This window comes from Saccopteryx bilineata, chromosome 1 (genome assembly GCF_036850765.1).
Source record: "Saccopteryx bilineata isolate mSacBil1 chromosome 1, mSacBil1_pri_phased_curated, whole genome shotgun sequence".
Classification (NCBI taxonomy): domain Eukaryota; kingdom Metazoa; phylum Chordata; class Mammalia; order Chiroptera; family Emballonuridae; genus Saccopteryx; species Saccopteryx bilineata.
This window is the reverse complement of record NC_089490.1, coordinates 164,634,248-164,655,477: the sequence shown is the minus strand read 5'-3', so window position 1 is coordinate 164,655,477 and position 21,230 is coordinate 164,634,248. Positions and strand designations below refer to the sequence as shown.

General features: G+C 39.3%; 1 protein-coding gene across 3 annotated transcripts in view; it reads left to right on the top strand.

The window, feature by feature from the left end:
* The window catches only part of GALNTL6 (polypeptide N-acetylgalactosaminyltransferase like 6), a 1,198,495-nt gene that overhangs the window by 1,155,726 nt on the left and 21,539 nt on the right, over positions 1–21,230 (top strand). For all 3 annotated transcript variants that reach the window (XM_066279164.1, XM_066279174.1, XM_066279184.1), the window contains one exon: positions 16,144–16,260. In XM_066279164.1, coding sequence (XP_066135261.1) covers positions 16,144–16,260 — 117 coding nt within the window. The remainder of the gene's footprint in view (positions 1–16,143; positions 16,261–21,230) is intronic.

Sequence of the window (21,230 nt, the reverse complement as noted above, 5' to 3'; positions counted from 1 at the left end):
ACTATGACCCAAAAGAAGTTAAAAATCACATACATAAAATGACACTGACAACCTTGAATGAACAAATTAAGATCAGGCTCAAAATATAAACCAAGCAAGTATCACATTCAGCTGGAAGGCCCCCTGTGGCTCAAAAAGTCATTGCTGGAGCTTTGCCCATGACCTAATTCCAGCAATAAGAGATGAGTCAGGATTTGGGTGAGGGATTTGTGTAGTAACAGGAAGTAGATATTAAACACAGCCAACAAAAAGACCTAACAATAAATTCTTTTTAAATTGGAAAAGTTCAACACTTGGTGAAGCTTCTTTGTAAAACTCTAAGGTCAATTGCAAGAATAATAATAAACAGCTGTCCCTGTGACCTTTCTCACTCATCAGAAGAGAAACTAAATAGAAAAAAAATTATGAACCTTTGTCTTTATTTAAAAGGTAATTATTGAGTAAGTACTATATGTTGTAGGCTGACCTGTGTCAACCCAAAATTTATATTTTGAAGCTCTAACCCTTCAACAATGTAACTGTATATAGACCTAAGGCCTTTAATAAAGCAGTTAAAAGTTGAATAAACTCATAAGGGTAGGGCTCTAATCCAATAGGACTGGAGTCCTTCTAATAAAAGAAAAAGACACCAGGCATGTGCATACACAGAGGAAAAGCCATGTGAGGACGCAGTGACAAGGTTGCCGTCTTCAAGCCAGGAAAGAGGCCTCAGAGGAAACTAAACCTGTTGACACTTCTAGCCTCCAGAACTGAGAAGTAAGTTTCCATTGTTTAAGCCCCACCCTCTTCAAGTCTGTGGTATTTTGCTATGGCAGTCCTAGCTGAAGAATACATTATACAGCAATATCTACGCCAGGTGCTGGAATTACAGAACTGATTAAGACATGGCTTCTCCCTAAGAAAGCCTCATTGGCTTGAAGTAACACTGTAGGACCCTGCCAGAAACAGAACCCAACCCTTGGCCTCCCAAAGTTACCTGACTAGGTAACCTTGAACTAGGGTATTAAGGAACTTGAACTTGCCTGGACTGGCTGTTGAGCTTGTACATATTCACTAAACCAGAACAAGACTAATGTTGACTTTCCTTAAGACCTCTTTTGTCCTGCTTTGTTTTGTTTTGTTCTGCTCTGCTCTGCTCTATTTTCAGGGAGACATAAAGTCTTACTCTCTTTAAGAGAAAGAATAATTCTTGGCTTTTGCCAACTACTATTGATATCACAATCTTATCAAACCCCAACCAGTTCATTCTCAGAACTCTTCACCCATTGAGTCTGGCATGATTTACTACATTCACAGTTAAGAAATTTGAGAGAAGGGAATTATGTAAAATGCTTAGATTAGAAGTAGATGTGAGATTATTGTTCAGAAAGCCTATCAAAGCATTCAAGCATTTTAGATTATTATACTAACTTTTGCATAAGATGATGCTCCAGGGTAGCATTTCTATAGTCACTGGTTTGGAGGCAGTACATTTGCTTTTTTATAGGAAATATTAATCTGTTTTCTCCATTAGTTTTGCATGAATTTCTCTTGCTACTGAACACAGTGATGGTCTGCTGATCAACTTGACTCAGAATTTTAAGGCTACACCTTCACAGCTCATTATTCCTGTTTATTTGATTTGTGGCAGGAGGTAAGAAAGAAGGAGGAAATATTTTTTACCACTACTCTGTTTTGTCCTCTACCAAAAGGAAATGATATAGCTTCATAACCTCAGTCCCACAGAAAAAAATTTCAAGAAAGTATCTATACTATGAAATATTTTATAAATATTATATTGCACTTTAGTATCCCAGAATGCAACTTGTCATGTCTACCTTTTCTCCCTTAAAAAACCAATTCACCTCTTTCCATATGCTGATTACACTTAACAGGTAATGAAATTTACAATTAAAAAACTCAGACCCTGAATTATCTTACTTGAAAATAAGATAAGAACAATTTGCTGACCTTCCTGAGAGGGACTGCTATTAAACTGAAGAATAAGTTCAAGAGAATCTACTCCTATGGAAAACTTTAAAAGCCTACAAATTATCATGTATGTCAGAGATTGTGCTGCAATCCTGTTCGGGGTCAAAGAGTCACATCCTTCTCAGAATCACCCTATCATTTTGATCACAGATCTTCATTAAATAAGGTTCTTGAATTTTACCCAAGAGTTTAACATCTGTTTATTAGACAAGCTTTTAAACCTGCCCACATTTCAATGATCTGACCTGAACTCAAAGGAAGAATTATTTTATCTAGACACTGTTATGTGAGTAGTTTCTCAAGTATTCTAAAAAGTTGCTTGATTTTTTTTTAGTGCCTCAGACTGTTGACCTTGGCTTTGAGGATAACGTTGAAAGGAGCTTTTCACGACTATACTAACTCGAGCAAATCTTAGATTTATTGGCAATTAATTCATAGGTGAATCTAATCGGGAGAAGTGTTTGTATTCATAAAATAGCGCTGCAGGAGGAAAATGGCAGGAATTGCAGACATCGAGACAGCGTAAAGACGCAGTGCTTGCTGAGCACAATGTGGCTCAGTCTGAGCAGATGGCATCGTGCCATTTTCTGAGTGACGGTGCCAAGGTGTGATGACCGACTGTTCTGGCGTGTGGTTCACTCTGGAGTTTCCTTCTACAATCTGCAGCTGAAATGGGGCCTTGCTGCCTCCACAGCACACAAGCCACCCTCTCCTGGGGCTTGCTTTTGCCTTCAAGCAGCATTTCCTATTTTTACACCTTTTGACTCAGGTACAATTAGTGTTATTAGTAGCATAACCATGGCTCTTCCTGTAGATTCCTTCTCTCCACAGAATAGTGGGACACTCATATTAACCCCTGATTTTAAATGCCTTCCCTGGTTTTCAGATATCCTTTGGATATGTTTTCCTATAGATATTCTTGAACTCTCACTGTAAAATCTTCTTTCAGATCTCATTTCCACTCCTCCTCTACATGTTTCTTGAGTTAAGTGAATCTATCTCCTAAACTACTCCTTCCAGCTTTCTTTTTTTAATTTTTAGAAAGAGAGAGGAAGAGAGAGAGAAAGAGAACCATTGATTTATTGTTCCACTTATCTGTGCATTCATTGGTTGATTCTTGTATGTGCCCCAACTGGGGATCAAACCCACAACCTTGGCATGCCACGATGATGTTCTAATCAACTGAGCCACCAAGCTAGGGCTCCTTTCAACTTTCTAAAAAATGTTCTCTTCCATGTTTCTGACATGCAATATGCTTTTTTCTGATAACGCATGTGTGTATAATTTACCCCAAAAATATGAAAAATTGTCCCTGAGCTCTCAGAAACCTCTGCTCAGCCAGCCTGTTGGCTGCTTTTTTTGCCAGTCCATGGTTCTATTCTAGCAGGGCACTCGTGAGAGGTTATGTACTAAAACATTTCCTTCTTTAACTTGATGAAATTACAATACCAAAACTTGGGGGGCGGGGGGGCCCAAAAGATTCATAGTTACTAAGAATTCCGATTTATATTCTTGTATATTCAAAAGGTCAAAATTGTTCCATATTCTCTGTTATACAAAGGATATACCTGGCTGTTGGACACAAAAGGAGATATTTTGTCATCAAATGCATAGGTCAAGATAAAGTCACCACTCCTCAGCCATTTTCTACCTTTTCTTTTAAGAAAATAGAATTTCTTAAAAATCTAAATTCATAATCTAGAGTCTCAGGCAAAGATCAGGACGATTCCTCCTCTTTATCCCCCAGGAAGCCTTCTCTTGTACTACCACACCACCCTCCAGAATCACCATGAGCAACCTCCTATTCCCTTCAGTCTTGTACCTCAATGACTTGATTGTCACTTCTCCATCCCTTGACTTACCCAAGGGCTTTACCAAGGTTCCCTTAGTGTTCAAATGATTTTACTCCTGCTTCAGCCTCTCTGTCTGGAATAGGATCATGTCTTTCAACCTAAGGATTTATAGCCTTTTTAAAATTTCCATCTATTCCTTTGAACTCAGTAAAGCACTTGACACAGTTTTACCTCCCCAAATTGCACTTATCTAGCAAATTAATTTTAAGTATTACCATAATGTGATACAAAAAGCAAGTTCTAAGACCCAGAGGCATGGATACAAATCCTTTCACAATCTCTTGGTTGAATAATCCTGGACAAGCCATTTACTTTCCAGGGTCCCAGTTGCAAATTTGAGTGAATGCCCAAGATGTCTGTGGCTCAGATTAAGAGGTAAAATAATGATTGTAAAAGCACCCAGTTTAGTGTGAAGCAGATACTCTAATTTCTTTTTCTTCTATCAGAGAATAATTGCTTATCTAACCCCAATGAGAAGTGGCTTATTTATACAAACCTTCCTCAGTATCTGTTTGAGAAAATCTAATTATTTTTGACAAATAACCCTTAATGTAAAAGTTGTATTCTGATTCAGGATCATATGTGTCATGAACTATATTCACAATACTTAACTTCCAATGTCAGGACATAGTTTTAGAAAAAGATTGTTTGGAATAGGACGCATATCAATCTGAAGGCTTTACGGTAATATTTTAGCCAAGAGTTGTTTTCTTTCTTTCTTTCTTTTTTGTTTTGAAGGGTGGGTTGTGTAACATAAGCCAGGTTTCTAAAATGACTAGTACTAGCATCCAGGGCAAAAGAAGAAATGCCAAAGCAATTACATTTATGGAAAATCCAGAAGAGGAAAATATGCACTAGATAGGAAAAAGATCTCTATGGGCATAATTTCAAAGAAAAGCAGTAGTCGGTCTCTGTCAGCAGTATTGGGTACCACTAGCTCGGAGCAAGTAGAGATGAATGGACCTGTTCAGGCAAGCATGTTCAGGCAAGGTGTGATGGCCATGAGGCAGAACCTTGAAAAGGGAAATGTCCTATAAGGATAATGAAAGCATCTTTAGTGCTTTGTATATATATAATTTTTAAATTGAATTTATTCGGATGCCGTTGGTTCACAATACCATACAGGTTTCAAGCATACAGCTCAATATAACACCATCTGCACACCACATCGTGCACCTTCTGTCCCGAGCAAAGTTCCTTTCTATCCCCATTTCTCCCCCTTTGCCCACCTCCACCTTGCCCCAACCCCCTTTCCCTCTGGCTATTGCCACTCTGATGTCTGTGTGTATATGTTATGTATATGTGTTTTTTTGCTAATTCCTTCACCTTCTTTCATCCAGTCCCCTCACCTTCCCCTTTGATAACTGTCCATCTCTCCATGCCTCTGTTTCTATTTTGTTCATCAGTTTATTGTGTTCATTATATGCTACATATAAGTGGGGTCATATGGTATTTGTCTTCCTCTGACTAGCTTATTTCACTTAGCATAATAATCTCCATATGTACTGTTTTTAATTTCTATAAGTACTTCAATTTTTTTTTGAGTCTCAAATGAATTTAGGGTAGGTCTTAAATATAATTCTCAACTTAAGTCTCCTCATCCCCAAAATGCCATTTCCTTTTAGTTCTGCCTTTCCCCTGTATCTGGCTTTCCCATCACTATGAAGCTTCTTGAAAGAAAAGCTTCCATTTGTTGACTCTAACCTTTACCTCCCAATTTTCCTCAGTCTACTTGGCATCTGTCTTCTGCCTTCACTCACTATACCATAGCAACTGTTCTTGAATAGGCCGCTAGTGACTTCCTAACTGCCAGCTCCTCCAACTTGACCACTCTATGGAATTTGACACTTGACCCTGCCCTCTTCCAACACACACACACAAACACACACACACACTCACTCACACTCACACACAGTTCTTGAAACTCTTATCTCTGTCTTCTTTCTGGTTCTCTTCTTACTTTCCCTTTCTTTCTCCTACCTCCTTTCTTTGCCCATTTCCTAATGAAAACTTTCCCCAAATTTCCATCATCAATCCTAGTCAAAATCTTTGCTTGTGTGATAGCGTATCTTTCATTGACTTCAGTTATTACTCATATGTGGTCACATCAGTTCGGGTCCCATCCAAAGAGAGAAATCACATCAGTAATTTGAACAAATAAATTTTAAAGAAAATTGTTAACTAGGAGAAGGATTTAAAAAGACTCTCAAGAGTACAGAAGTAGCAACTTCAGAAAGCAGGAACCACAGGTAAGGCTGAGGGGATGTGAGCAAAGCCAGAGCTTAGAGACTCAGAAGAGCCCTCCTCCCTCTCACCACCAAGGCGAGAGACCTCATTTGACACTGTGTGGCTGCTATAAACATGTGATCTGTGGGAAAACAGTATACACACAAAAGAGGGAAAGACCCTGCCTCCTGCTCTACCCTCAGAGTGTTTCTTTAGCACCCTCTATATGAAATCTAAAATTGTAGCTGTTGGCAAAAAAAAAAAAAATGTCTACAAAGTTCATCTTGAGCATCACAAAGCAAGGCAAAGAGGGATAAGTTTGGAGTTAAGAGGTAATATGTTAACAATCAGCACAACAGGTAATTTCTAAATCTGTATTTCTTACCCTGACCTCTTTTCAAAATTCCAGATTTCTATATGTCTGTATATAGATGTCATAAAAATATCTCAAATTCAGCATGTCTTCTTCATTATCTACATGTAAACAGTTGTCAAGACCTCTAAATGCTCTCTGAAAAATGCATCTGGGATACATGTCTTCCTTTGAATATATACATTCTTTGGCTATTTTCTAATGCTATCACTACAATACTCCAGATTCTCATTTTCGATGAGAGCGAGTACCCATGCTTACAACTGCATGACTCTCCACCCAGCTTTCCCATTAACACCAGAATTTATTGTCTAAAATCAGTTTTTCTGATTTTAGACAGTTTTTCTTCCCAATAATCCTAATAATTCCCTTTGCCAGCAGAACAAGGTCTATAATCCCTATTTTAATACCTCAGACCCTTCAAATATGACAGTAATCTATCTCCCAATATCATTTCTCACTGCATCTCAATACCACCATGACTAGTATTACTATAAAGCTAACATTTAATATAGGCCAAATACTAATATAGCAATATATATATATGATTATATATATAATCTTATTTAATCCTCATATCAAATTTTTCAGGCAGTTATCATTATCTTCATTTATTTTATTTTGTATTATTATTATTATTATTATCATTTTACAAAAGAGGTAACTGAAAGCAAAAGAAATTACCTAAGTAACTTGCATAAAATCAAATAACTAGTATGGTAAAATCAAACTCTAAATCTGGGCAGCCTAATTCTAGAATTGATATTCTTATATATATTATATTTTTCTCTAAAAATAAGTAGATATAGAATAAATTTAACCTATAAGGCAAAATACATGTACACTGAGAACTAGAAAACATTATAGATAGAAATCTTAAGAGAGCTAACTAAATGGAAAGGCATGCCAGGTTTATAGATTTGAAGACAATTTTGTTAATACTAACCTAAAATAATGTCAGTTCTACTCAAAGACATCTACAGATTCAATGCAACCTCTATCAAAACTCCAATCGAATTTTTTGCAGCAAAAAAAAACCTCATTCTAAAACTCATATGTACTCTGAAGGAACCCTGATAGCCAAAACAATTTTGAAAAGAAGAACAAAATCAAAGGACTCAGATTTCCTGACTTTAAAACTTAATACAAAGCTACAGTAATCAAAAACAGTGTGCACATATGATCAAGTAATCCCACTTCTAGGTATATATTCAAAGAAAGTAAAATCACTCTCTTAACAAGATATCTGTACCCTACCCCCCCACATGATCACTGTAGCATTATTACTATAGCCAAGACAATGGAAACAACCGAAGTGTCCATCAATGGATGGAAGGATAAAGATTGAAATATATATATATATATATATATATATATATATACACACACACACACACACACAATAGAATACTATTCAGTCACAGAAAATAAGAAAATCCTTTCTTTTGAGAAATATGGGTAGACCTTGTGGGCATTATGCTAAGTGAAAAAAGTCAGACAAAGAAAGACAAATATCCTTTGCTCTCATTTATATGTGAAATCTAAAAATGCTAAATTTATAGGAATAGAGAACAGAATGGTGGTTTCCAGGACTGGGTGACAAGGATAATAAGGGAGTGTTGATCAAAGGGTGTAAACTTACAGCTATAAGATGAATAAGTTCTAGGGATATAATGTACAACATGGTGATTATAATTAACAATACTGTATTATATACTTGAAAGTTTTTAGATGGTAAATCTTAAATGTTATAACCATAAAAAAGTAATTATGTAAGGGATTGAAGGTGTTAACTAACCTTATTGTGATAACCATTTCACAAATATATATGTATATCAAATCATCACTTTGCACACCTATAGTTTATATATATTATAATTTCTGAATAAAGCTGGGGAAAAGTATAGTACATGCACATGAACAGATATTTATAACATTTATCAATGGAATAGAATAAAGACCCCCAAAATTAATTCCTCACTTATGTGGTCAATTATTTTTTGACAGAGTGTCAATATGACTAAATAGGAAAAGGGAAAGTGGTTCAAACAATGGTGCTGGGAGAATTCTGATGTACACTGTTCATGGGTTGAATGATATACCCCAGAATTCATAGGCTAGAGTGCTAATCCCTAGTACCTCAGAATGTAACCTTATTTGGAAAAAAGGTTCTTATGGATATAATTAGTTAAGATGAAGTTATACTGGAGTACAAACCCTATAAAGACTGATGTCTTTTTTTTAAAAAAAAGAAAATTTAGACACAGATATATATATTTTCAAGGGGATGGTTATGTGAACATGAAGAAATCAGTGATATATCTGCAAGCCAAATAAGGCCAAAGATTGCCACAAACCGCCAGAAACTAGGAGAAAGGCATGGAACATATACCCTGTCATTACTCTGACAGAAGGAATTAACCCTAACAATACCTTGACCTCAGAACTCTAGCTTCCAGAATTGTGAGACAATAAATTTCTATTGTTTATGTCCCTCTGTTTGTGGTACAGTGTTACAGCAGCCATAGCAAACATCCACATGCAAAAGAATGAGGGTGGAACTTTTCATCATAAACAAATTTTAATTCAAAATGGTCCAAAAACCTAAACATTACAAATTATAAAATTCTTACAATAAAACATAAGGAAAATCTTTATGGCATTCGATTTTGCAATGGGTTCTTAAATATGACACCAAAATGAGGCAACAAACAAAAAGAATAGATAAATTGAACTTGATTAAAAATAAAAATTTTTGTGTTTCAAGACACTGTTAATAAAAAGAAACTACAAAATAGAAGAACATATTTGCAACTGCATTTCTTTTTTTGTGGACAGAGACAGAAAGACAGAAAGAGGGACAGGGAGGGAGAGGCAGATAGCAAGGGAGATGAAAAGCATCAATTCTTTGTTGTGGCTCCTTAGTCTCCTTAGTTGTTCATTGATTGCTTTCTCATACATGCCTTGACCAGGGGGCTACAGCAAAGCAATCCCTTGCTCAAGCCAGCGACCTTGGGCTCAAGCCAATGACCCTGGGGTCATGTCTATGACCCCATGCTCAAGCCAGTGACCCCACACTCAAGCTGGTAAGCCCATGCTCAAGCCATTTGAGCCCGCACTCAAGCCAGTGACCTTGGGATTTTGAACCTGGGTCCTCTGCATCCCAGTCTCATGCTTTATCCACTATGCCACTGCCTGGTCAGGGAACAACTGCATTTCTGATAAGAGATTAATATTCAGAATATATTAACAGCTCCTAAGCTGAACAACAACATAAAGCAAACACCCAAATTTTAAAATAGGCAAAAAACTTGAATAAAAATTTTCCCATAGAAGACATCCAAATGCCCAGTAAACACATGAAAAGGTGTTCAACATCATTAGTCATTAGAAAAATGCAAATCAAAACCATGAGATACCACTTTACACTCCCCAGCACGGCTATTCTCAAAAACAGAAAACAGCAAGTGTTGACAAGGATGTGAACAAATTAGAACCTTTGTACAACGCTAGTCAGAATGTAAAATGGTATGTATGGCCTCTATGAAAAACAGTATGGTGGTTCCTCAAAAGATAAACATAGAATTAGCATATCACCCAGCAATTTCACTCCAAGATGTATAACCAAAAGAACTGAAAACAAGTTGTATACCAAAGTTTACAGTGTCACTGTTTACAATAGCCAAAATATGCAAGCAACCCAAGTATCCATCAATAGATGAATGGAAAGACCAAATGTGATAGATATAGAATTAGATATAGAGAGATAGGGATATTCGATACAATGGAATATTATTCAGCCTTAAAAAGTAATGAAGTTCTGATACATGCTACAATGTAGATAAACCTTAAAGCATTACATTAAGTGAAATAAGTATGGCACAAGAGGACAAAAATGTGTGGTCCACTTATCAGAGGTATCTAGAACAAGCAAATTCGTAGAGTTGGCAGAATAGAGGTTACCAGGAGCGAGGGAAATGAGCAAGTTATTGCTTAATGCTCATAGAGCTGCTATTCTGGGTGGTGAAACATCTTGAAAATAGATAGTGGTGATGGTTATACAAAATTTTAAATATATTTAATGTGATTGAATTTTACACTTAAAAATGGTTAAAAGGCAAAATTCATATTAAGTATATTTTACTACAATTTTTTAAAGCCCATGAGGGGGTGCTAAAGGTGTGTAAGACTGAAGAGGAAAGGGGTGGGACATTCATGCAGGGCTAGAATCAACAGTTGGCTAATTGATTGGGGTGGGGAATATGGGTGACCTAGGGTGACATCCAACTTGCCAGACTGAGATCTTGAGTGGCTGCTTATGACATTATCAAGATTAACAGGTGGCCTGACCAGGCGGTGGCACAGTGGATAGAGCATTGGACTGGGATGCAGAGGACCCAGGTTCGAGACCCCAAGGTCACCAGATTGAGCGCGGGCTCATCTGGTTTGAGCAAAAAAAAATGCTCACCTGCTTGAACCCAAGGTTGCTGGCTCCAGCAAGGGGTTACTCGGTCTGCTGAAGCCCCGCGGTCAAGGCACATATGAGAAAGCAATCAATGAACAACTAAGGTGTTGCAACACGCAATGAAAAACTAATGACTGATGCTTCTCATCTCTCTCCGTTCCTGTCTGTCTGTCCCTGTCTATCCCTCCCTCTCTCTGAAAAAAAAAAAAAAGAAAAAAAAAAAGATTAACAGGTGATCCAGACTGAAAAATAGGTTATAGGCCACAGCTTGTTCAGTTATGGTCTCTTTGAATTTGAAAAGCTTTATGGGACATTTCATCGTTTAATAGAAATGTGATCTATGACATTACCCCATTTACCAATACAGTGGATTCAGCTGAAAAAAAAAAATGAATAGCTAACATTTGCTGCCCACCTACAGTATACCAGACACTGTGCAAGCACCTTGCAAATATCAATTTAATCTTCACAGCTACCCTCTAAGACATGATTGTCCTCATTTTACAAACGTTATACCTAAAAAATGTCTAGCACTGTCAAATCTCCGTGTGTATGTGCATTTCAAACCCCTAAGGCTACAATGTTGTCCTGTCATTTCACTCTCTAGAGTCAATCCTCCTTGTCCTCCAGAGGCCCCTCCAAAGTTACCAGTTCTACAAAGGGTCCCAACGCTGTCTTGCTCAGAATTGATTATTTCGTCTTCAGCTCTCACTTAGTGTTTAGTAATCTAATAAAATGCCTTCAAAGTGATGTCTCCCCACTAAGACTGTAGGCTCCTTGAAAGAAGTTGTTTTTCCTCTGTCTTTGAATCTCCATCAGTACATCTCAAAGCACCTTTAATTTAGAAGCATTCCTTCAACATTGACTTTTTATAAATGGATAAATGGAGCTTTGAAAAGAAGTGTGTGGCTGAGATTACAGGGAAACTCATTTGTGTCTGGTGAGCGGAGCCCAGACCTGCTCTGTCCCCATTCAGGTCTCTGTCCCTACTACACTGGTGTTTTCTATCTTTCTTGATCTGCACATCGATTTACAGTCTAAAATCAGCTACAGACCATGAAAAGGGAAGCATTTTGATTCCTTTTGCAGCATTAAAAATTCATGGCCAGAAATATTGGGAGTCTCAATCCTTTCTTCCACTCTCAATGTCTTCATTGGACTAAAATCTGCATATAGGAGGGGACCAATTCTTCATTTCTCACTGTATACCCAGTGTCTAGCATAGTGCCTAGGACATAGTAAATACTAAATAAATATTTGTCGAATGATCATGAACCCACTACTTCTTAGTGAAAGTCCCCCAAGGCTATTGGAGAATTAGCAAACTGTTTCCTTATTTCTTAAACTGAGGTTTTTCCCTCTAACAACCAATTGAATTCCTATCGCACACGTACTAGCTACCTTGATATTTACATCACACTACCTTTCTTTTTGTTTTTTTAATATTCCATTGATTTGAGAGAGAGAGAGAAAAGCATCAACTCATTGTTCCACTTAGTTGTTCCATTTAGTTGCGTACTCATTGCTCCCTTCTTGTATGTGCCCTGACCAGAGGTCAGAGGTCGAACCTGCAACCTCTGACGTGCTGGATAGACACTTGATCCACTGAGCCATCCAGCCACAGCACACTCCCTTTCTCTTGTCCCTCCTTTAGAAAACCTCCCGTGTTGGGGAGAAGAAAAGAAAAGCAATGGTCAGGAGGAACCTGACTTCTCTTGCATACCTAAAAATTCTTCTACTCTCCGCATGACCTTTCCCTAATCCTCACCCATAAAGGGATTTTCTCTGTAATCCTGTCACACGTCCTGATTCCTTGTGCCCCATTTTCCTCTCTCTCCCTTCCCCTTCCTAGCGAAGCACTACCTTTACTTTCTCAAAATGTTCAGTGTCTCTCAGGATTCCTTGACACAATTTTAATGATGTCACCCCCTGAAGCTGGACATCAAGGAACTGAGCCTGAAATGATCTACCCTGTCATAGACCCGGTCAGCTCTGTGTCCTGGACTTGGAGCGTGTGTCTGCCTGTCAACTGTTCTGCCTTCAGCCACAGATACCAAACGGTGTTGAAAAATGTAAACCATTTCTAGATTTTTCTGGTCTACTTTTTTTTTTTAACTGTGTTCAGATGAATAAACACGTATTAGAGTGAATGCTATTGGCATTTCCTTCCCCTGCTTATTCCGATGGAGCTGTGTTTGTGAGCAGGAGGGGAGGCTGTGCCCCGGGGCTGCGGAGTTGGGGATGAAAAGCGAAGGGCGAGAAGCGAGGGGGCGGTCCGGTCTCCGAGGCTGCACCCCGCGATAAACCCGCGGCAGTTCCTCCCTGGCACCGCTCTTTTCGGGAATTGACACAGATGTAGACGATTATGCCTTTGAAACTCGAAACTTGGCTTCCAACGAGGTTCATCCCATTGTCTCCGCAGATGCAGTGTGAGTGAGGATTTAGAAAATTCAAGAGTTTAGTAAACGGGCTTCCTCCACGCCTGCCAGAGCCCTGGGCGCTCGCAGCATTTAGAAACAGAACAAGGCCCTCTGATAGGTTTTGGTGGGGGTCCACGGGCGGATTTGGCGGGTTTGCCCGTCCGCGTCCTTGGCCTGCGTTTGTCCCTTTCTTCCCCACATCCTTCTTCTCCAAGAGCAGAGCCCCTCCAGTGAGTGGGCACCGTGCCAGCTGACAAAGAGGAACAAGCTGCCATCAACCTGGAGGCAGCTGTCTTTTCCAAAATGTAATTCAGGCTCCTGGATGCAAGCAGAAGGAGGCACGCTGCCCTGAAGCTGTCTCTGGCCTAAACTATAGTAATACCGGTTCCGCTAATAAGAAGAGTGTCTGCGACTTAAAGGACCCGAGAAGGAAAAGACAGCCCAGCCCCAAGCCCTGTGAGGCAGCTAGCAGATTAAAGACAGCGTTGGAAACCCACACCCTGCACTCAGATAAGGAGATCAAATGAGCTTGACAGAATGTCCCAGGCTCAAGACAGTGAGAGCAAAATCATCAAACCTGACTTTCTGAGGGTTTCTGTTTCACCAAAGAAACTCTCACACAGCAAGGCATTGCTTTTACAAAAGGCACATTTTAATTTAAGGTTGGCTTCCCAAATTTCACAAAAGTGTTCCTTCCCAGGACTTGTTTGAAGAAGGTGGAGAAAAGGTCAAAGATCTGGACACCAACCAAGTTTGTTCCCTGTCTTCCAGGGTTTCCCAGGCTACTAAGTGGAGGAATGTGATTAGTTTGCAAGGGGGAGGACACAAGCATTTCCCCTAATTCGGGGCTTAAATCTGAGGTCTGTGCGTTGCAGGAAAATGTGCAAACGTAATTGGATGTATTTACTTACACTCCACTTGTTTTTACACAAGGTTCCATAGCGTTTCTTGGATTCTCAGAGAGGTCCGTAGGCCAAACTAGGTAAGAACTGTTGCCCTGTACCCTATATTATTTCACATTCCCTGTCATCAGGGACTCCTGAAAGTAGGGGTCCAGCAAGGCAAGATGAACCCAAGCTATGGCCAAATTTCGAGAATAAGAAGCTGATACCTACCCACATCAACTCCTTTCTGAATGCCATCATCCCAACCTCTACTTCCAAAGTAGGTGCAGTGTGAAATGGCCCTCCCCACCACTACCTCCGCCAGCATCATTATTCCTTTCATGGTACCCAGTCTGTTTCCCAACAACCTTTCCGGGCTTCATTGCCTCCTCCTCTCCCAATAAGAATAGGCTCAGGTCAGGCATCTTCTGTCATGGACAAACTCCCTACTCCTTACTCATTCTGGGCAAAAGAACCATCTCTAAAATGATCAGCTGAGGGCCCTGGCTGGTTGGCTCAGTGGTAGAGCATCGGCCCAGCATGTGGAAGTCCCGGGTTCGATTTCCAGCCAGGGCACACAGGAGAAGCGCCATATGCTTCTCCACCCTTCCCTCTTTCTTTCCTCTCTCTCTCTTCCCCTCCCGCAGCTAAGGCTCCGTAGGAGCAAAGTTGGCCCGGGCACTGAGGACAGCTCCATGGCCTCTGCCTCAGGTGCTAGAATGTCTCCAGCTGCAAAAGAGCAACGCCCCAGATGGGCAGAGCATCACCCACTGGTGGGCATGCCAGGTGAATCCCAGTAGGCACATGTAGGAGTCTGTCTGACTGCCTTCCTGCTTCTAACTTCGGAAAATTACAAAAAAAAAAAACAAAAAAAAAAACAACAGTACAATTTGGTTTCCTAATGATAAATTTTTAAATTGTGATTAAAACTGAAAATAAAAGATTTCCCCATCCTAAAAAAAAAAAAAAAAGTGATCACCTGAGTACGTCCTGTCCTTGTTCCTATTCTTAACAATACCTAAGGGATTATTATAGTCCAGGACTATACAAAGGTATCAAAAGGATTAAGATAGTTGAGCTTATACACCTAAGTAACACACTATAAACAATATCCAACTCTACTACAGGATGTGTTTCTGACGCTAACACATCAGGAAAATTGGTGATATCTTCAGGCAGGAAGATTTGACAAAGGGACATGCCTGTGTCCACACTTTCTGTTGCTGTTTTTGCTATCGATACTTCTCATAGTTCACCCTTTCCCCACCACCAGTCAGTTCCTTATATCAGTGTTAATGTAAGAATTGTAAAGAATCATCAGTCTTTATTTTAATTCTGAAAATTTTCAGATCAGACTTTACATAGAAAATCTTTGTCCAGCATAGGATTGTACCAATAGCACTGTCTTTTCTATTTTGCTAATACTTTAGGGTGACATTTTTTCACTTATCAGCCAGACAAACTGGAGTGCCAGGGTCACCATGTCCTGCCCAGACCATGCAGTGCGCCCTCTCTTTTATCCCATACTTTACCTGTTCCACCTGCCTCACAGTGGATCTCTCCCCCAGCTAAGGTGGAAACGGTAGAAGATGCTGTTGAGCAAGAAGATAATAAATTCCATGTTAAAAACTAACTGAAGAAGAAAATCCTCCCAATTTAGAAAAGTTAGGAGCTTTACGCTGCTCCTTATGTTGCATATCACACATTCTTTGGCTGCAGTCAGCCACAGTTTTGCTGTTCAACCATCTCATGTTCTGCTATATGTTGACCAAACCATCTTATTTTTACTTCTCTGCTTTCTCCATAAATTGCACATACATTTAAGGTATCCTTCAATAACGTGAAATGACATGCAAAAAAAAAAGTCAACAACTGAATCTATACCAGAACTGTCAGGAGCTAGAGGTAAAATAAAAAATGGCCTCAGGCTCATTCTTCCTTCTTTCACCAGATTCGAAATGTGGCAGCCAATCTCTGTGTGGACAGCAAGCATGGAGCCACGGGGACCGAGCTACGGCTGGACATCTGTGTCAAGGATGGTTCTGAAAGGACATGGTCTCACGAACAGGTATGTCAGCTTCCAGAAGTCATGAGACATGGGAGGTCGGAGCAGACATGGAGGGATGAGTGGGAACAACTCTCTAGATAGGACGTACGGGACCTGGGCGAAAGGCCTGGTCTGTAGTAAAGTGAATCACTTAACTTCTTTGTTTCTGTTCCTTCTCAGAGAAGTGGAGATAATCAATTGAGGTGATGTATAAAAATGTGCTCTAAATCATAGAAAGGATGGTAGAAATGTTAACTCTGACCCTAGTCTTGTATTTCCTTTCCCAGAATGATAGTTTTCAAACTGTAGAAAGCCTGTAGAATGCTATGAAACTCTTTCAACTAAATTGCATGATTTTAATGAAAGACTCTGTTATTCCATAAATTCATGTGACTTTAATCTTATTTTCCCCCTCTGGCTGTATACTGGAGAGGACAGTTTACATATACCTTTTGTTGTTGTAGGAGCTCTAATCTCACACATGAAAGATAACTGAGGCAATAACACTCCAAGATGAGCTTCATGGGATACTTAAAGGCTATTTACTGCTTTTGATTGAAAAAACATTTCAGAGCTACTCAGTTTATGAAGTGAGAGGTGATTCCTGACCCACTTTGAAACTTGACAGTCCTTGTCAGGGGCTTTCCTCACACTGTGTCACCTGTAAAAGAGAAAAGATAGTGGGTAGAATCATGTCTGCCCCTTTTTAGTGTTGTAATCTTTAATTATAAAATATTTCCAGTAGGATACTATAAAAATATTGTAGCAGACATTTCTATGCTCATCACAGAGATTTAACAAGTATCTACAGCGATTTCCATATTTTTTAAAAGAATAAAACTTACAAATATTGTTAAAGCACCCCCCCCCCCCATGTTACTCCTCTCTCTCCCTCTGCAAAAGGATATATTCCAAGTTCAGGAGAGTATGATCTCCTTGTCTCCCTGTTCTTTCTGTTTCCCAGAATTGTCCATAATACCTCTCTTATGAAAATCAAAAAAGCAGACAAGCAAGTTCCAGTAAAGTATTGGTTGTATTTTGTTCTATTCTGTTCTGTTCCATTTTGTTCTGTTCTGTTCTATTTGCAGTATTCCTTGAGTGTCTATCTTATTGCTTGTAATGACCCACGATGCCTAGCCTAGGATGTCACAGAGTGCTCAAGTATGCTGAGATTCAGCATGGTGGTACCGCCCTTGCCCACTGACCCTTCCTGCCCCATCTCTGCCCTGCATTACAGTGCAGAGCAGCGTCATTCAGGAAAGCATCAATGGACCAAGTCAAAAGCATGGTCCAGAATTAATTCGGCCACTGAACCAACAATACCCCCCACCCCAATCCAGTAATCTGGTCCTTTTCCTCTTATCCCACAAGCTCATGATGTTCTCGAAGGATCCTAGGCCTTGCAGTCAGGTCAACCTAGATTTCAACCAGTTTAACCTGTGCGTCTGTGTGACGTTATTAAATCTTTCTAGGCCATAGTTCCACCATCTTTAAATTGGGACAACAGTCCATCTCACAAACAGGGTGATTATGAGAATAAGTCACATTTGTGATAGAACAGCATTGTGCATGTGTAGTAGGTGCAGAGTAGATATATTTTCCCTTCTACTTCTTCACAGTTTCTCCCCCCAGAGCGCTCTATACTGATACCAAATTAGAAATCTCTCTCAGGTTCAAGGCAACTGCCACATACCAGATACTAGTTATCTTTCTCTCAAATACATCCTGCCGCATGTGGACACCTATCAGGTGGGTTTCAAAGAAGACTGCAGCTCCAGGATTCACTGATAGGAGTGAAATGTCAGGAAAAGAAGACTCGCCTTCTCCTTTCTCTGTCTCTTTCTACAAGCAGCCAGGGATGCTACCAGGGATGAGCGATGTAGTGTTGGCCTATGGCCTCCAAGAAGCAATTCTGACTTCAGCCTGCGAGCAAGACAGAAGGCTCCAGAGGCCTTTCAGTGAGACCCGCATCTGGAAAGGAAAAGAAAAAGGAGTATGCCATAAGGAAAACCTTTGTCTAAAGGGCAAAATTCCTCTCTGCCACCTCTATTCAGCCCAGCCAGGAAACATAGCGAGGCAGCTGGTTGATCGGAGGCACGCATACCTGAACACCCGAACCAGGATTAATACTCCTCTCCCCGGAAGTATTCTAGAATGAAATATGCTATGGACTTAAGGTGTTACTGGCCTGCTGAAAAAACATAAAATATATAAAACTAACTCTTTGGCATACACTTTAAAAATAGTTTCATTTCTCTCTCCCCTCAGGCAAAACTGTAAACATCTATGGCACGTAATTTAAGAAAGAGTCGGCAGAGGGCAGCACTAGACAAGCAGATGTAAGAGAAACTGAGGATGCTAGTTAATAAATCTTTAAAAAGGAGCTGCAGGAATATTCAACAAAGTTGACAGGAGGTGAAAAATAAATTATATTTGAAATATGTATCACGCTATATTGACTTGGAGGTGAAAACATTGCAAGCTGCTTTGTTTTCTAGTAATTAACTGTAATCTTTATTCAATATATTACTCAATGACTTATAAGAATTAGGCCTCATTCTTTCATATTTAGATTAAAATCCGTGAATGAGAAAAGAAGTATATCAGGACAGGAAAATTATAGGTATTCTTTTGAATTCAAAAGCATTCAGAGAACACAAAAGGGACACTTATTAGAGTTGAAATTATCTTTTTTTTAAAAAAAATAGCAAAATTAAAACACATACAACAGTTACATGGGAACTAAAGGAAAGTCTATTGAAGCACTTTATTTTTTCAGTTGAGGAAAAAATATTTATAACCACGGTTTCTAAACAGTGAAGACAAGTTCAAAGTTTATTCTCCAACACAGACACAAATATATCATGACAATTGGATAAATAGTAATTGGCAAAACACTGCAGAAAGGTATATGAAACATAAGCTCTCCCATTTAAGAGCACAATTAGTCTTACTATATAAGACCTTAGAAAACTGCTGAGTAAATTTGTTGTAGGAGAAATAATTAAGATTGAAGGGAGAGAAACTACCAGTTAGATTAGCAGTCCTGAAGTGTTTTTTTATGTTGTTAATCTTTTTTAAAAATTATTTATTATTTTTCAACTATAGTTGACATCCAATATCAGATGTACACCCCAGTGATTAGACTTGATATAACTTATTAAATGATTAGCACCATAAATCTCATACCCACCTGACACCATGCATAGTTATTAGAATATTATTGACTGTATTCCCTTATGCTGCACTTTACATTCCCCTGACTGTTCTGTAACTACTGCTTCTACCAACTTGTACTGCTTCATACCTTCACCCTTTTCACCCAATGCCCCCCGCCCATCTGGCAACCATCACAGTACTCTCTTTATCTATGAATCTGTTTCTGTTCTGCTTGTTCATTTATTTTGTTTCTTAGACTCAATTGCTGATAGATAAGAAACTGCCTTTTGTTGCAGAGCACCAGTGATGACTAATCTGGCTTCCATGAAGGAAGCAAATGTCTTTGATTCATTTTTCAGGGCCATCTACTTTGCTGTTTGATATCACTGTAGCGTTGTGTGCTGGCTTTCAGTTTCCTTTAAGGAGTCTGAAAGAAAACTAAAATTAGACTTAATAAGACTGTAGGTCTGGAAAGGATATTCCCCCAGCTGCCATTAGATTATGAGTCCCTGGGAGGGAAGGGTGGTGGAAAGGAGATGGGGGGGGGTAACTGGAGGGAGGAGAGGAGGGAAGGGAAGGAGAGGGGAGCCGGCTTGGCTGTTTGGCCAGGCAGCAGGCTGTGATGACATTGTGGGGAGCAACACTGACTGCAGCAGAGCAGTCCTTGGTCCTGCCGTCCTGCCAAGGAAGCAGACAGATGCTCCCTTCCAAAGACCTGGAGAGGAGATGTGCAAACAGATATGGCAGTAGGTCACTGCATGTGGTGAAAGGACAGGTTCTGGGACATAGCCTCACTCTCCAGACAAAGCACACTGATGGGTACAAACTGCCAAAAGGAACGTGCACTATCTTAGAGAGCCGCCAACCACATAACGATGAATTAAAATATCACCACCCACAGAAAAAATTTTTAATCTGCCCAAATCAGGTAGCAAGATTAGGACACTAAGTATGTATATTTGCAGTACCAAGTCTAGTGAGCTTGCTCATATAATGCGGTACACAGACGCAAGCAATATTACACATTCCGCATTAACGTTAAAACAAAGACGCATAAGTTATGTATCATTCTGAATCTATATTACAAAGTATAACTTAAAAGAAGAAAGTAGAGAAAGTAACATCACTTTACTCTAAAATTGAAAGATTGGAGGTTGAAAAAAAAGCAGGAGTTATGTTTCAGGAAATCTAAATTCTTCTGTCTTTTAAGAACAGCCCAATGCAAACAGTGACAGTGCTTTCTGCTTGTTTCCGCCTTGACAAGAGTGCACATAGTAAAGTGTGCCTAATGAACGAAACACTCAGCGCCTGATTGGTTTGACATGGCCATTAGGATAAGATAAATGGCAATAGAATGCATTTCAAAAACAAGAGAAAAAAATTTAGCTAACGGTAGAAGCAGCAGAGAAAAACAACTGATATCATCTGAAACTATCTCACACATGATGAAGAAAAATAATCACCAGGTAAGAATAATAATACATACATACATATATACATATATACATAAAATACTGAAGACCACATGCTAACAATCAGTCTACAAATCTAAAAATGATTGTTGCACTATAACAACCTAGAAACAAGAAAAAGAAGACACCTGAGGATGCTCTGAGATCTAATTGTAATAATACATGAATAAATCTGTCCAAGAGACAATCTACATAAGTTTGCCTTAACATAGGTATCCTTTTGGGCCTCACAGGTCCATTTTTTAAAAAGTAAGACAAGTAAAATGTAAGAGAGTAATAAGTAAGAAAAACTGTCTATAAAGCCATTTGACCTCTGCAGGCCTGATTTTCCCCGACTGTATAATGTGAGTATGCTAGGTA